This window comes from Peromyscus leucopus, chromosome 11, assembly GCF_004664715.2.
Source record: "Peromyscus leucopus breed LL Stock chromosome 11, UCI_PerLeu_2.1, whole genome shotgun sequence".
In the NCBI taxonomy this organism is placed as follows: Eukaryota; Metazoa; Chordata; class Mammalia; order Rodentia; family Cricetidae; genus Peromyscus; species Peromyscus leucopus.
In genome coordinates, this window is record NC_051072.1 from 8,003,008 (window position 1) to 8,020,935 (window position 17,928).

The following is a 17,928-nucleotide window of genomic DNA, read 5'->3' on the forward strand; positions in this document are numbered from 1 at the left end:
CATCTAATTTTACTTGGCAGTCTCCTCTTTACATAGAGGGACAGCAGGAGACTCTAGGGATCCTTCAGCAGGGGAGTTCCCACAGGCCCCCGGAGCACAGCAATGTGCCACTCTCCTGCTACCTTACCTACCTGGTTTCCCCTGAGCTCCAGCCTCAGAGGAAATGCAATAGTATCTCAACACTGGCACCTACCTCATGTCCATCAAGTGTTCACGGGAAGAATGAATCCACTCACTAGAAGGTGACCCCCAAGTGCAAGCAGGGGTCCAAAAGAGCTGGTCTGTCTGGCACCAGTGGACGAGCATGGGACGTCAGCTGCTTCTCTATCCGTAACAAAAATAAGAAGGTAGCATATAGCTACTGTGTTCCTTTGCAAATAACGGTGTGTGTGTGTGTGTGTGTGTGTGTGTGTGTGTGTGTGTGTGTGAGAATCTCAGTGAAGCATACCAGCATCAGCTCAAGGTAAAGACACATCAGGGTAAAACACAGCTGGTTAATGAAGTACTGACGGCAATGTGGAAGATTTGGTCTCTGTATCTTTAGATCATACTCCTGCAGGGCCTAGGACACTTGACTCTCCGTTAACATTTAATGAATCTTGAGCCAATATTAGGACCTGAATTTATTATCCAAAACCAAAAAATAACTTGTTCTTGAACACTAATTTAGGCTATAGAAATAGATGGTTTCAATAAAAAACATATCTTATTCTTCCACGTCAGCCCTTCAGTGTATACAAAGAGTGCCATAAAGGTTTAAAGGTATAAAGGTCCATTGTATGTCCAGAATCATATAACACCAAGTATTCCAAAGCCCTCTTGCTCTGAATATTTGACTATGTGCAAATGTATCCTTATCATGCAAATTTTCCAACAATTCTGTAACCTGGAATTACTAGTAGGTAAATTATTCTGGTTTATAAAGAGATAAAAGTAATAGTATAGTGAGAAAATTATCTAAAAATTAGTTCTGGGTAAAACTAACAATTATGGTTAAAATTTTCCAGGATATATTTGTAAAATATTGAGTTAGGAAAAAAAATCTTTAGTAACCATGAGTAGTTTTGAAAAGGAGTATATAAATTTGGGAAGGAAGGTAGGAGATGGAGAAGAGAGAGTGAGGATGGGTTTAATCAAAACACACTACATTCATGTATGAAGTTCTCAAACAATAAAAGAAATAAAGATAAATACATATAAATAAATAAATGGGTAAGCTATACATGGTCCCAGCACTTGCAAAGTGAAGGCAGAAGGATCAGGAATTCAAGGTCATCCTTGCTACCTAATTAGCTTGAGGCCAACCTTAGCTATATGAGATGCTAAGTCAAAGAATCACATAAAATGAAAAATTTGTCACCAGCAAGACTAAGGCAGGAGGATTACTAGAGTCCAGAAATTCAAAGTCAGACTGGACAGCACAGGAAGACCAGAAAGAAAGGAAAGAAGGAAAGAAATGAAAGACAGATGATAGATATACATACAGATAGAAGATAATAAGTATATAATAGGTAGGTAGGTTGGTAGGTAGGTAGGTAGGTAGATAGATAGATAGATAGATAGATAGATAGATAGATAGATAGATAGATAGATAGATATACTTAAGAGCTTTTAGCCTGTAAGTGAAATGTGTATATAAGTGGCTGTAATGTCTATTTATCTATATCTATATATTTATCTATATACATTCAGTCAAAAAGTAATCATTCAAATGAGCTTTGGAAGACACTGAATATAAAATAAAAAACCATGTAACTATTATATGAAAAGTATCCCCACTTAAATATCTAACAACAGATCACGTTATGAGACACAATTGCCATCTGTCTTGCAGTTTACACGCCGATGCCTTGTCATGACCTCATGGTGTCCAGAAGTACTTTCCCCCATCTTGGCTTTGGACTTGGCCCTGTGATATGCTTTGACTTTTGGGGTATGAACAGGTAGCGCTGGAATGACTAGAGTTGAGATCTCATGCTCTTCCTGCCTTCTTCAATGAATATAAGACACCTTGGGCAAGCCTCTGAGGCAAGGAAGCTAAAAGGCCATGAAGTTGGCCTGGAGGCAAGACAAAAACCTGGAGCAAAGCCTTCCTAGACTGAACCCCACTGAAGACAGAGACAGAAGAGACAAATGCACATTGTACACCAAAGAGATTATTTTGTGCTTCTCTGTAACACAGCAATAACTGACTCTGAATCCTTGTGCAGAAAGAAAGCAATACAGTACATGAGAGAGTCGTGACGTACTCATTACCCTGTTTCTCCTGTTTCCCAGGAACTGCTGTCCAAGAATAACTGGAAAAGGTCTTAAGAACACTGTACTGAGAGCGCTTTCTGACCATCACTGCATACTACAGCATGAATATGATCATGTCCATGAGCCTCAAAAAGTTCACATCCTCATGAAAGAATGACTATCACTGCCGTGTTAAGAAGTTGAAGATTTGTTCGGTTCACAGACTCCCAGCTAGAGGGAACTGAGCTGAACTCATAGTAAGCCACACAGGACCTTGGACTTTGCAATTTGAGTTGGTACAGGACTCGAGAGGTATGTGGGTGGGATGAAAGTATTTTAGAGAAGGACGTGAACTGGGGAAGGGGCTGAATTTTCTGGTTTGACGGAGTCCCCCCAAGCTCATGTGTTGGAAACAATTGCTGGCTTCGCCCTCTGCACGGGATACCCTTACCGTCGTAGGGATGGTATCCCGGTCAGGGAATGGCTCTCTCCCCAGCACACTTGCTGTCTTTACCATGGTCCTGGCTGTGTTGAGATGCAGCAGGAAGCCCTCACCTGCTGCTCAGCAGACACCCAACCTTGTTCCTGAGCTTCTACATCTCCAGAACCACAGGCCAAATAAACTTTTGTGATTGTCTATATGACCTAGTATTTGGTTCAGTTTTTTTTTTTTTTTTTAAATCAGGCAGGGCTTTGAAACTCTCTATGTATCCCAGTCTGGCCTCCCACTCAAAGCTTCCCTACACAGCCTCCTAAGGTCCGAAATTACCACTGTAAGCCAGTCTGACTGGCTGGTTTTGATCATAAATGTCTCCCTCAGACACACAGGTACTAGTTGGTTGCCAACCTCTGGCATTCTTGGAAGTCTAGAACTTTTGCAGAAAGGGAAGAGTTGATGTCCACTGGGGACATCCTCTTCAAGAGGACACTCAGGCCGTGATCTCTTCCATCTGCTGTCAGGTGAGCAGCCTTCTTCACCACTCACACCTGCCATGATGTACTCTATCTACTGCCACAGGGTGAAAGCCCCAGGACTAAGTGGTCATGGAACCAAAACAGGTCTTCCCTTCTTACGGACCAATGTTCTCAAGGATTTTGTCTCAATAAAGGAAAACTGAGTAACATACCTGGACCCAAGTGTTTTGTAGCAGCCATGGGAAAGTGACTAGGATGAGCCATGGTTTTGCTGTGCTTGGTACTCCTCTCTCAACATAAACGAGGAGTCAGTTAGGCTCCAGGGTGATGGGGAGTGAAGAGATCAGGATTGGTTGATGCCTCTAACCTTGACTGCTACAGGACCCACTCTTCCAGCCCAGCACCTACCACAATCTTCTATAGTGGTTAGGGGGTACTATGTTAGCTTCCAGTTATGACAAAACATAACTATGAAGGCAGCATGAAATTGAAATGGCTTAATCCTCCATGGTCCACACTGAAGTATCTACAATACCTCTTGTAAAATTTCCCCAAATCCTGGTGTCTCAGAATTCAACAGTAATAAGCAAGGGAAGGTATCTAAAAGGATGTGAGGACCATTTGCCCCCTGGTATCTGAGGGAGCTGTAAAACACAAGCACCACTTAACCAGAAGGCATTAGACATAATCCCTCCTCCTGGAGTCAAGAGAGCCGATGACCTCTAAGCTTTTGCTTCATCATGATCCTTTCCAGGGGCTCAGATTACCCAGGACTTTGCCTGACTCTCCACTTCTGCATTCTAAGGAGCTACATCAACCCCTTCCGTCCCTCCACTTCCCGCTCTCACAAAAGGAGAAAACTGAACAGAGGGAAGGGCTGAACACCTATAAACACATGCACCTACAAACTCTATTACATACAACTCACTAGCCCCCAAAGGTGAGCTTCCGGAGCTAAGTGGGTGTGGGTGAGCTGATGAGATGGCACCCCATTATGGAACTGTTGCCTTAGAATGAGATGATGGTGCTCCTGGATCATACTGAGAACCCATAGTCTCAGACTTCCAGCAATATGAGAAAAAAAATGCTTGCCATCTGAGCCACCCAGTCCATAGCATTCTTTAACAGAGTCCAAACCAAGAAACAGGATCTGAGCCAGCAGGTCATGCTGAACCGAGGTGGGGAAGACCGGCAGTATTACCAATGCGGCATCAGAGTTGGACGCCTGTCACTGAGCCTCATCCACGTCTCACTGGCCTCCCTCTGTTTCTTGAAATCACTTGCTCACCAGAGAATAGCTTTTCTCCTATTCCCAAAACTGAGCGGCAGCAGTCAGGTGGCAAGGCTTCCTCTGGATTTTACAACTGCCTTTCTGCTGTTGGTTACACATCAACCCCATATTCTGATTAGCAATCTATTCGCAAGTCATGTCTTCTTTCACTACTGGAAAGCTCTGATGTCTTGACTGAGGAACCAAAGACAAAACTTATAATTAGTTTCTAATGCCCAGGCTTCCTACACAGACAATGCAAATTCTTTAAACCAGCACCACTATCTCCTTCCACTCAGGAAAAGAAAGGGTGTGATTTTACCACGTACAGATAACTTACATGTCAATACTGTGGCTTGGATCTGACATGTCCCCATAAAGTGTTCATGTGTTGAAGGCTTGGTCCCCGTCTGGTGGTGCTATTGAGAGAAAACTCCGAGGACTCTAACTGCATCTACAGATCAGTAGGTGACTATGAACATAGCTAAGTAGATAACTAGCAGATCGTTGGAAGATATACCTGGGAAAGGCATCGTTTTTCCCTGGTCTGTTCTCTTCCTTCTCACTTTCTCCTGTCTATCGGGAAATGAGCCACTTTGCTCTAACATGTGTTCCCTACCATGATGTTCAAGCTCATTACGCAAGGGACTGGACACAGCAAAGTCAAGGGACCATGCTCTGAGGCCTCTGCACTGTGAGCCAAAATAAATCCTCCTCTAACTTTTCTCTGTTGCCAGGTATTTGTTTATACTATGTGAGATGTGCCTAGGTTTTGCCTCTCCAGCCTAAGGTACCTGGTTTGTTTAATAAGGAGCTCAATGGCCAATAGCTAGGCAGGAAGAGGATAGGCGTGACTTCCAGGCAGAGATAGGAACTCTAGGTTAGAATCAGGAGCACTGGAATTCGCCAGCCAGACACAGAGGGAGTCAGATGTACAGAATGGAGGAGAAGTAAGGAGCGACATGGCAGAACGTAGAGTAATAGAAACAGGTTAATTTAAGTCAATAAGAGTTAGTTGGGAACAAGCCCATGTTAAGAGCAAGCTTTCATAATAAATAATAAGTCTCCCTGTCATTATTTAGGGGCTTGTGGTCCAAAGAAAGTCCAACAAAAATGTCCAACTACATTTCTCAGCTATGTTATAACAATGAAAACAACTTTTCTCTCTCAGTTTCTAAGGAAGAACCTGAGGCCATCTTGTTTTTAATCCCAAATTCATTTCTGACCCAGCATTCAATTTAGAAACACAAGTTTTAATTCCACTTAAAACTCCCCTGGAGGGCTGGGGTGATGGTTCAGAGGCTAGAGGCTGAGATAACTTACTGTTCTTACAAAAGATGAGGGGTCAGTTTCCAGCACCACATGGCAGCTCACAAGCATCTCTACCTCCAAATCCAGGGGATCTGACACCTCTTTATGGCCCTCAAGGGGGTGGGGGGTGCACACACAAGCATTCAGGCAAACTCTCATACACATAAAAAATAAATTAAAAAAAATAAAATTCCTCTCAATTATACACTGAGCACAATACATTTCATTAAAAGACCCTTAAATATTATTATCTTAGCCAGAGTGGGGACAATATCTAAATGTTCAACTTGTTGAAATTAAACATCCATGTCTGAGTTGAGGTTGTCTAGCTTGATACATTTTAGGAAACAATATTCTTTCCATAGCAGATGGCTCTGGAGTCATGACTGAAAATTTCCTTGCTCATTTTAATAAAAACAGCCACTGACTAAAAATAAGACAAACACCAAGGGAGAGGTTTTTTTTAATGTATTTTTCTTTTTGTGTGGAATTCAAAAATACTATTCGAAATCTAAAGCTGTAGTCCAGAAGAAAAGAAAGGCGTACCGAGGGTGATGCCTGGGCTCTCAGTGATATGAGACAGCTCTGAATGTTAGAGTTTAAAAATACTCTCAAGGAATCCAAGCCAAATGACTGCAGGATTACAAGTTCTCTCTCCCAGTTGTTCAGGTATTAAAAGCGGGCACAAGTAAGACTAGCCTTCAAAATAACTAACGAACAGCACATGAGTTATAAAGCCATGCTCCCTCCTAGTCAGGGGACTGCACGCCAGAGCCGTTCCTGCCCTTAATCAGACCTCTACCAACAATGCTGGCCCTGTACCTCCATCCTTCCCTGCAAATTCTCTACGACTATTAAAAAGAGATGAAGAGGAAGCTTAACTTAAAGGACAGATGAAGGACACGTCCCGAGTTCCTTCTATAGAGTGACACTCTCGTTTCAGGGATTGGGGCGCGGGGGAGGGTAGAGCTAGGCCTACAATATTGCATTTGTGGAATTATTTCTTGTAGCTTCAGTTTTCCACAAAGGGTCTGTAAACTAAGTCAGTCAGAAGCCCAGCCCTCTACAGTGACAGAGCTGAGCACCCCCAGGCCCCTGTAAGTTCTACCCTGTAATCCTTACACATGCTTCCCAGTTCTTTACTCAACGTGATCATGTCTCTCTGTTTTGAGAACAAAATCAAACTTCTTGCTAGCCAAAAAATGGAAATAACCAGAAAAGACCATCAAGTGATGGCAGAGCAAAATGTGGTGTGTCCAGGCAGTGGGGCCTTACGCAGCTGTGAGAAGGAATAAAGTATGGTAAAAGTTATATGATGGGTGAATCTTGAAGTGATTATGCCAAGCAAAAGAAGCCAGACATAATTAAGGACATGTGTTTATATGAACATCCAGAGTCAAATCCATAAAGAGCAAGCAGACAGCGGATGTCTAGAGCTGGAGGAAGGGAAGAAATGGGAAACAGCTACTTGCTGGATGTGGGTTCCTTTTGAGGGTAACGAGAACATCCTGGAACCAGATACCGATGCTGGTATTTTCTCCGGGTCGCTGACTGATCTCTCTCCACTCACTCCCCACCACCACCACTTCCCAGGATGTAGCTCATACTTACTGCCCACCTCCATTTTCTCAGCCTTCCTCTCATCCTTAAGCCCCTGGATTTATTCTCAGCCCTAAAGGCCTCCTCCCCACCCTCCTCAACACATGAATGAAACCCACAGAAAGCTAGTCACCAAGGTCTCCCAGGCTCTTATGCGCCCAGTGCTTTCCTCCTGGACATAGATGCTGCCAACGCCACCGAGCAATGCTGCACCCTGCCTTCTGGAATGGCATCGACCTATTACTGAGGACCCTGCTGACCACACTCGTCCCTTTCTCAATCCTCAGTTTTCCTCTGGCCCAGTGGCAACATCCCCCTAGGCAGTTCTTGGCTGGCTGACCTCTCGCTCGGACGCTATAACTTCTGTCTTTCTGTCCCACCAACCCTGGCACTCCTGTTTCAAGATACTGCTCTTGGACAAATTGGACCGGACTACATTAGGAAGCAACTAGCCCACAAACCAGGTAAAACTGCATTTCTTTGGTGGATGGAGTGGTGACCTGACCAGACTGGCCTTGGCAATGTCCAATAAAGACTGCTCCTTTCACATCATAATGATCGCTCCATCAGCTTCCTACTGTTGCTGCGACAAACCACGACCAGCTTATGGTTTGGAACTTCTCTCACAAGTACCATCTTAACAACTGTGACCCTGTCTGGTAGCCATCTCGGCTCCAGAGGCCGTGCCCCGCCTCTTCCGGCTCCTTGGAGCTGCCTGTGCCCCTTGACTCCCTTCATTCACCTCCTGGCTCACCACCAGCACCTTCTCTCCATCCCACTCCTGCTCTGCTCTGGAAAGGACCCTGTGATGACCCTGGGTCCATGCACATCATCCAGAAAAGTATCCACATCCTGCATCTGCAAAGTCCCTGTTGCTGTGTAAGGTGACAGGCACAGGGAAGGGTTAGAATATGGACAGTGTGGGGGTGGCAGGATCACCCAGTCCACTGGAAGCACATCAAGGTTCTGGAAACATCCTATAGCACCACGGACTCAGACTATTCTAACAGGGATCTTTGCCTAGAACTTTAAATGGTTATTTTATACCCAGAGTCAATGAATCACCCACCCATTTATCCTCTTTCCACACAATTACTTAAAAATCAAGCTATTTTCTGGGGTTTGTGCCCTTTATTTTATATAAGATTCTGAAGCAGGAGGGAAAAGGACATCTGTGTATTTTGATTCCCGAGCAAGATGTTGGGAAAGCAGAGAAAAGACTTCTTGAGAAACAATAGACCCATTCAGAAGATTCTGACCATGAGTAGAAACAGTAGCAAAATGACCCAGAACTCAAAGAGCCCCTGAGTTCTGCTCTCAAAACCATTAGTTTGTTTGGAAACTAAGTAATACGGCCATTTGTTCCCAGACTGTGCCTAGGAGGACATCCGTGAGAGTCCTCCTTGCCCAGGTGTCCTCCGAGGTAGGCACCCGTTTCTTCACACTATGGCTTCTCTTGGTCTACGTTCATTTTTCACTCTTCTTTACATTGCATACACACACAAATATGCATCCTGAGTACAGATCGATGTAACTTTTACCTGGATTTTCTTCTTGTCATTGGGAAATCATGGATGTTTTTGTCTTGCCCAAATGCCTAGGTGCTAACCCTCCTTTGGAGCGGACAGCTTCATTTCTCTAGCCGCCTGTAGTTTCTTAGCTTCCCGGAGCTGAGAGGTCCCACCTCCTTCCCACCCCCTAGTGGCCACGAGCAGAGAAGCAGCGCTGAGCACACTCAATATACTAAGCCTGAAGGAAAACTTTCCAGAAGGCTTTGCAATGGTTCTAAGTTATAAATCTCGGCCCAGGAACCAGGGCCAGCTACACACACCCTTCCAGGGGGCAGCTTCCTCAGTTCAGCAACTGCTCACACTATGGCTGGGTTTTCCCCTTGCTTCAAGCTCACTGTCAGCGGGGAACTGAACTCAGAGCTTCATGCATGTCAGACAAATACTTTATCAACTAAGCTACATCCCCAGCCTTCATTTTTTTTTAATGCCTTGAGTTTTATTTTTGATACTTTGAATAAAAACCATACTCAATGCTCTTGCAAAGACCTACAGATCCACATCCAGGGCCTGTGCACTCTAGGCTGGTACCTCTTTCAGTCTCACGGTCCCCCAAACAAGACTGTGGGCCTTAACATGGAGCATAAGACACTTTAAATGGCTCATGAAGTATTTTTATATACGTATACCAGCGGTGGTGGGTGATAATAAACATAATTCTCCACATCATTTCCCCCAGAGTGACTTTCACAGTTGAGTTTCATTTGTCTTTGATGGGTCTCAATATCAAAATACAATTGAACACAAGTAACTTGGCCGGAATCTTGGGGGAGCCCTGTGCGTAGCCTGGAGTCCCAGCCCAGCAGTCCTTGTGAAGGATTTGTTCTGTCTATGAATAGGCCCCTTCTTTTGTCCTGAGAGGAAGAACAGGGCTTTGAGTTCCCAGTGTACAATAGATAACTACAGAACTGTGCTCAACTGTTATTTTTTTTTTTTTTTTAAGGCATAAAAGGCCTATTGGAGTTCTCATTTTGGCAAAAGACAGACTTTCAAGTTTGTGGAGCTCAGCTCCCATAACTGCCTGGGTGTCATCGGCCAAAATAGGCTTCTGCAGGCATCCAGCACATTCTGAGCTCAGTGACTACATTTCCTGAAAAAGAAAATCCTTTCTTCATTTAGCCCAACCAAAGTACCTTTCACCAGAAGACATCCCTTTAAAACTCATGGACACCCTCAAAGAACACGTCTAGACAGCAAGGTGCCTGTCACACTTCCTTGTGGAGGGTCCCAGGTTACAATGCGGAGAGAACAAAGAAATTTTAAGACATGTGAAGAAAAATCAAAGCTGTGAAGTCTGAGGGTTTAACACCAGAGGGGCTGGAATTACTGTTCTGGGGAGAGATTACACGTTCAAGCTATCAACTCTTTGCTTGGGAATATGGATCTGCCATCCTGTCTATAGTGTGTATATAAACAAGAGTCATAATTGCATTTAAATCATTTCCTCACACTGGTGATGTTGCTCACTTGATAGTATGAATAAAGTCCTAGGTTCAATTCCTAGCAACACACACACACAACAAACAACAAAAACCACATTTTTTTTACCTATGTTCCATTTGTCAGAGAAGCAATTTAGAGATAATAGTTGAACTTTATTTTTTAAGAGGAATAATGTCCTAGTCATCTGCTGTAAACACCCTGACTCATTCTAGGCCTGTGAGTTGGGTGGACACCACAACTCCGTCTTAATGGTCAAAGATTCTCTCCCTGTCCCTCAAAATACACAATTGAGCATCAAGAGCAATTTTTGTGGGAATTATCTGGAAGTCTATGGAACAAAAGAGCATTTCATACCAATGCCAAATGTCAGCACCCACGCTGCTGCTCTGAGTGTGCGAGAGAAAGAGAAAGAGTGTGAGACACAGAACGAGAAGGAGAACCTGTGATTTGGCCACACAGGGGCAAAATCCCAGGACTCCTGCTTAGCTCTGCTGGCTAGGATGGCCTGTGCTCTGCCTCACGGTGAGTCAGGTCGGTGCATGTCCCAGCTGCAGCTGAATCCAAGGGCCACCACTGCCTCCTACAGACAGTTCCCTGCTAGAAGCTTCTACATGTCTGGAAGGTCTGTCAGAAATCCTCTAGTGCTCAGTAGGTCTCAGTTTCTACAACTTTAATACCAATGAAATAAACCTTCAATAAACAGATACTGAACAATAAAATGACTTATGAGGAAGAACATCTTAGCCCTTTAATCTGGGTAATAATGAACAAAGTATTAAAGAACTAGGTAAAACTACTGGAATGGCAAAGATTTAAGTAACGAGACCTCTTCTTAACATTATCTACTGAGAAAAATTGGCTAAAACAGAAGGCAAACTCATTTTTAAAAGAAGGTGTACAGTCTACCAGGTTGATTGCAGTCCTCGGGGGGAGTATTTGCCCTGGAGGAGGTGGGAATGGGGGGTAGGCTGGGTGTAGGTGGGAGGGGGGAGAATAGGGGAACCCGTGGCTGATATGTAAAACTGAATGGTATTGTAAAATAAAAAAAAAAAAATGTTAAAAAAAAAGGTGTACATAAAGAAAAAGGTAGAATGCAGACATTATCATCTGTTAGAGGATTTTATTAAGTGAACAGTCATGGTTCTACAGTAATTAAAAGGTACTATGAGACTCTAGAGTCAGTCTCAACCTAACACGAGGAAGGAGTCACAAAGGTTGTTCATCCAGCCCAGGCGAGAGCCACCTCTGTGCAAATCCTGCACAGTTTACAAAGCCCCTTGTGGGGCGAAGGTGAGAAATGAGCTGTTCTCAGAGCACGCACTAGAGTCGCATCGGCACAAATGACTGTCCCGGGTACCTAGGCTGCCTTAGCAAGGCATCTGGGTGAAAGGCCCCGGTCACTGTTGACGCTGTTGGAGATCAGAGCCTGGTTTGGGCATGATGAACTGCTATCGAGCAAACAACACTTGTGGAGTCTACACACAGCCCTTAAACATCTGAAGGACTGTACACAGGCTTATGGGTCCGTGTGCATCACCCAATCACCCACTTCATGAGGGATGCTGAATACTTTACCAAACCAGAGAAAGCCCCACAGACAGGAAGCCAGGCTCACGCTGAGATCAAGCCCAAATTGAAAGCAGATACTGGAAGAGGGAAAACTAACCCTTGCTGAGTAACCTGAGTAGCTCAGCTGTTGCACCAAAGGACAGTGGGGGACAATGACCAGCCACTGCCAAGGAGGAGGGTTAGAATTATGGTTAGAGTTGGTTACAGCTAGTATCCATGAACTTGGAATTTAAAAAAAAAAAAAAGATCCTAATCCACGTGACTCCCATGATCACAGAGTGCCTCTCCTCTATGTACATTCCAATGATCTGCCTGTCATCATGTATTTTAACCTGTGAGTTGCTTTCTTTTTTTTAATTTTTTTTTTCACTGTTAAAGACATAGGCATACCCAAGGCCAGATGCAAGAACCACTGAACAAGCATACTCAGGCAGAAATATTAGAAATCCCCATCCCGGAAGTCCTGAATGGCACGCCTCCCTGGAAACTTCAATGAACCAACACAGAAGCTCCAGATCAGGGGCACATGTGACACAGACCTTCCTGCTGGGGCAGAGGCACCATGCAGTAAGATGCAGCATGAGCTTCAAGCCCCGGCTGCAGTCGGCTTTATAACCAGAGTCCATCCATTCAAGCGGAGGAGTTCTCGTGATGGAGGCCCCTCCCACTACGCCCCATCACATGGAACAACTAATGTTCTTCGGGGGATTAAATGCCTGGCATGCAAATTTAATTTTAGCTTTTCATTTAATTCCATTAAAATGTTTTTCATGCAAGTATATATTGTACATTGAACATATTTCCTGCCACGCCCTCACCCCCTTCCTCTTTCTCCCCTTTGTTCCCCTAGACAGTCCCACATCTACTTCCGTTTTATGCATGCATACATGATTTTGTGTAACTGCATAAAACCTAGAAACCACAAAAGAAAGACAACATGTAACAGTTGTCCTTCTGAAACAATTCTGTCCTTCCGGCTTAATTCACTTCATATGATCATTTCCAGCTGTGTCCATCTTCCTGAAAACAATGTAATGCCATTCCTTTGTATATCTTTTATGGCTGAAAACATTTATATCGTGTATATATACCACATCTTTTAAATCCATTTCTCTGTGGTTGAACATAGGTTGGTCCCATAACTTAGCCACTGTGAACTGCCACATGAATTTTGACCGACACTTTCTAAACCACAACAAAAGACACACAGATTGGTCAGCATATCAATGCATCTGACAGAACTATGTATCAAAGGCTTTGTTTGCTTGCTTGCTTGCTTGCTTGCTTGCTTGCTTTTTAATCCTTTGAGATCAACTCAATTGGTCTAATCTTCCAGCTACCACAATCAGGAAGCAAGCCTCTGTATTTTTTTCCTAATGTATGAAAAACACAGAAAGCATAATCCACTTACTGTGGCCCAGCATGTAGCCGAGACCAGATCTGCCCACACCAGGCATGTGCCTGGAGCCACTGGCGTGCCTCTAGAACGCGACTTTGAGGGGGAGGCAATGGCTTCTCATGGGAGCTTCATGGCATCATTTATTTGGTTCCTCCCGTTGCGTGCTCATTTACTGATGTCCACGTTGGCATACCCAACACCCAACCATCCCTCTTAAGTAGCACAGATATATAAGGCCAAATCAGTTCCTTAATAAACACAAATGAGTTTCTTCAAACACTAACGTCACTGGAATATTAACCCTTAAACTTCCTCCATCTCTCTTACGTCTCCAGTGTACAGCCGGTGAAGCAAACTGCCCCCTCTCATCACTGCCCTCACTTGGAAGCCTCAACCTCCCTCCAGGGCAGATGTCACTCAAGATGAGGGAGCGGACATAGCCCTAGTGGTGCGGGGACCAAGTAGCTGGTCAACATCTGAGGCACTCACAGCCAGTAGACTTGTGTCCCTCCTTTTTCTCTCCTCCACTCTCAAGCCTTCTGAACCGACAGCATGGCCAGCCCTTCTGGAACATTCCAAGGAAGTTCTCTCCCTCTCTGTCACCCATTCTTCCACTGCACCAACTGTCATCCCCACTTCAACACTGAACCTGAGGGAAAACATCAAACACAGTCCCCTCTCCCCTCACTGCCCAGCCAGGCACTGAAATGCATTTATCCCTGGAGTGACTTCCCCATCTTGTCCTCAGCTCCAGCCTCACTGTCATTTGCTTTACTTTTCCCCACTCTTGGAAATCATTATTAGAGACGTAGGTCCCTATCACGACAACAGGACTTGAGTGACACACATCAGCAGCTCAAGTCACCTGCTGCGCTCCCCCCCCCACCGCCCTGCCATCCATTCGCCACATCGTTGGAGGAGAAAATCCCTACCTTTCACTGAGGCTTCTCCACAACTGTGCACCTGCAATGGGAAGTAAAATACGAAACTTAAGCAGGATGTCACTCCCCGGAAGCATGTGCCAGCTTAGAAACATCCCAAGCTTCTTCAAGCAGAACATTTTACAGGCAAACCGTACAGTGTCCATGTCTGTTGCCATGACAGATGTAGGTGACTGTCTACAGAACACTTGAGTAGGTATCATAAAGGCAGGACACTCTAGAACACTGTCCCTGCCCCCAGGTACTTTATTGCCCAATGGGGCAGAAAACATGTGTGCTTAAGGAAAAAGTGCTGTCAAATAATCAGTATAAGACTTGACAAAAAGGTGTTAACCATCATATGTCAAAAAGGACAGAAAATGTGACTTCTTTAGCAGGAATAACGGAAGTGGTATTGAAGGGGAAATTGGCATGGTGTGCTCTTCAGATATTGTAAACTTATAGCTAAGCTCCAATGAAATCAACAGAAAAAGTTAATTGATGAGGATAATGATGAATATATATATATATATATATATATATATATATATATATATATATAGAGAGAGAGAGAGAGAGAGAGAGAGAGAGAGAGAGAGAGAGAGGGAGAGAGGAGAGATTTGCTTTTCAAAACTCTAAGGACTATCTTTATTGGACCAAGTCTTGCCAGCACACTCCCAGCTACCAGACTTAAGGAAGTTCAATAAAGAAACAACCACGAGAAGTTTTCTGCACTTTCCATCAAGACAAAGGTCAAAGGTCTTGCCCTGTGTGTGCTTGAATATCCCCATCAAGTGAACATCCCCTATCAAATTCTTCATAACATTTACTGCTAAGAAGAGGTTGCTTATGACTTCCAATTCTTTGGGCAACTTGAATTATGCAATTATTCTGGTTTCCTTTTATTGCCTTGGCTGCCTGAGTATAGGGATGAACTGTTTCTCAATCATGTTAGGAGACTAGACTTCTGCTCCCCTGGTAGGCCTCTGAAACAACTGTGTTTCCTGTACCCTCTAGAACAACTCAAATTCCTGGAGTTGAGCAGCATGTAAAATGAAGTCAACTTAACCCAGGATGCTGTAAGCTAGAGTTAGATATGGATAGAAACATACTGGTCTACCCTCACCTCATGCTACTCTAACTCTTCACCGCATTGCTCCAACAAATCAGAGCCAACAGTAGAGAAGAGATACGAGCCTGAGATGCTCGCCTTTTGTCAAGAATTGGAGAACTGATTACGGATGAGGGACAAGAGGACTGGAAGACTTTGAGATTGCTACCAACACGGAGCACAGTTCCGGTGGGGATTGTGTAGAGGGAGGAAGTTCTGACCAAGACTGGGTCAGAGCACAGCATAATCACCAAAGGGCTAAGAAGGGAAAGAGTAAACAGCTGATTCCAAGGAGCAGGGACCTGGAGGGTGAGCAGAGCGTACTGACTCCGGACTTCTCAGGTGGTGCTTGACAGTGCTTCCCAGGGCCTAAGCTCAGACAAGTGGCGACCACACCGACTACTGAGTCCAGGCCTTAGATAAGCCAAGTCAGAATAACAGTAAAGGAAGAGTGTACAGAGGACTAGAGACCATGAGCCCAATCCCAACTAGGTCTAATCCCAACCGTCAAGAGACTGCTGGCCTGTGGCATCAATAGATAGTGTGGAATTCACAGAAGAGAAGACAGAAAGACACAGTGCTTACAGAATTAACCCACAATATGGCTGTGGGCAGAGACAGGGACACCTACTTTCCTCACAGGAAGTGCCTGAAGCTCTTAAAGCCTGAGGTGGAGATGGTTGACTCTAATTACCATGAGGGTAAAGGACAAAGAGGTCACAGGCAAGTTTGAAGATGCAGGGGGAATTTGACGTGCTATAGAAGATGGCCTCCGAGCCTGTGAGTGGGCAGTGTTGCTAGGGTGTAGGAGAGTGACCAGGGGTACAGGCTTTCAAGGTCCCCTACGGATAGAGGCGTCTGCCGCAGCCGGAGGTTGCAGGGACTCATGAACCAAAGGCCTGGGTACCTGGAGGTTTCATAAAGATGAACTGAATCACCCATCACACGCTTGCATCTCTGCTCTCTTTTCTCCATTTGTTTCACACCAAGTATGTGTGTCAGAGAGACAGGTAGGGAGTAGAAAAGAGATGGGGTGGGGTTTGCTTGCTTCTCTGTGGCTACAGAGCTCCTGTCTCCTGAGGTGAAACACTTCACCACCCGCTAGTCAGTAATGTGCACACGGTTCATAGGGACGTGCATTTAAAATGTGGGAAGTGTAGTCCAATATATATATATATATATATTTGGGGGAAGGGGCCAGCTAAGCAAAGTTCCTATCTTTAGCCAAGAATGTGGAAAGTGGGAAGCTGAGAGCGGGAAAGAGGCAGAAGGTCCCAGAAAGCTCTGCTGAACGAGGCTTCACTGGCTGCTGCTGTCAGCATAAGCAGGGGTGCCTGAGAAAGACTGACACTCCTAACCGGAGCTACGGCCCTACCACAGCTGCTTCCAGACCTTGCTACAAAGTCTACGCGTCCCTGAGAGCGGCCTATGGCAGCCAGCCCTGTTTGGGGGTTGGAAACCCTGCCGCCACCTCCAGCCAGCTATTCATGGCGCTCAATGGGGTCTTTGTGGAGGAGGCCAAAGAAGGCCCTGGGGTCTCTCCAGCCAACAACTGGGCAGTTCTGGGAAAGGAGCAGAAGGAAGTCCATCTTTTTCTTTTCCCTTTTTTCATGTGTAGAAATGCTGTGTTCAGAAGAACATCATTCAACAGAACCCCGAGAGAAAGCCAGGCCTGTTGCAGAGATGGGGGGGGGGTGGGCGCAGTGAGGGCAGAGGCCAGCATGAATGCAGCCCCCTTAGAAGCCGGTGCTCACAACTAGCCGTGGCACAAAAAGACACTCAACGTAGTCTGACCGTTGAAAAGACAGAGAGCCCCGGATGTCCCGACTGGGCCAGCGAAACAGGGAGACTGCCACGGTAGGACCTGCTCACTCACTGTATAGCCTTTCACCTGAACCAAATTCAAGCCTGTGTTGTAAGAACGGCTTCTCTTCGGGTACCACAGTATGACGCGCTTCAGTCATCAAAGCAGGCTGAGCATCCGTGAGTGTTGCTTCATAGAGAAAAGGGGTCTCTCCAGGTTAAGAATAGAGAAGATTACTCTACTGTACCATCCAGGTGGGCACCAACTACAGTCGCCAAGTGTTCTTGGTAGAGAGCAGGGGAGGGCGGTCTGGTGCAAGTGCCAGAGAAGTTGGTGTGCTCACGGAGGCAGGGATGGTGATAGTGTAGTTACAAGCACCAACAAAAGTCAGGAAGGAAGAGACAAGACAGTGATGGGTCTTTCACTAGAGCCTCTAGGATGAATACAGACCTGCTGATGGGCTGTCTGAAACCATGACTTCCAGAGCTACGACAAAAGTCTCGCCTCTTGTTTTGAGCCACCGAGTGTGTGGTGACACAGCCCCAGGAGACCTTCTACTTTGTGGCTTCTCCACAGCGAGGAAGGGACACTAACTAGCTCAAGAATTTTCTTTCTTTTTCGTCACCCTTTCTCTGTGTTTGCACTAGGGACCCGACCTAAGGCCGGCGCTTGTTGGTGAGCGCCGCACTACTGAGCCAGATCCCCTTTTTATTTTAAGACAGGATCTCAATCAGCAGCCCCGTGTGGCTTTGCATTTCCTCTCTAGCCCAGGCAGCCTCAA

At 45.2% G+C, this 17,928-nt stretch overlaps 1 protein-coding gene across 1 annotated transcript in view; it reads right to left on the reverse strand.

Annotated features, from left to right (window-relative positions):
• The window catches only part of Retreg1 (reticulophagy regulator 1), a 134,540-nt gene that overhangs the window by 64,119 nt on the left and 52,493 nt on the right, over positions 1–17,928 (reverse strand). The window contains exon 3 of the mRNA XM_028868174.1: positions 14,245–14,275. Coding sequence (XP_028724007.1) covers positions 14,245–14,275 — 31 coding nt within the window. The remainder of the gene's footprint in view (positions 1–14,244; positions 14,276–17,928) is intronic.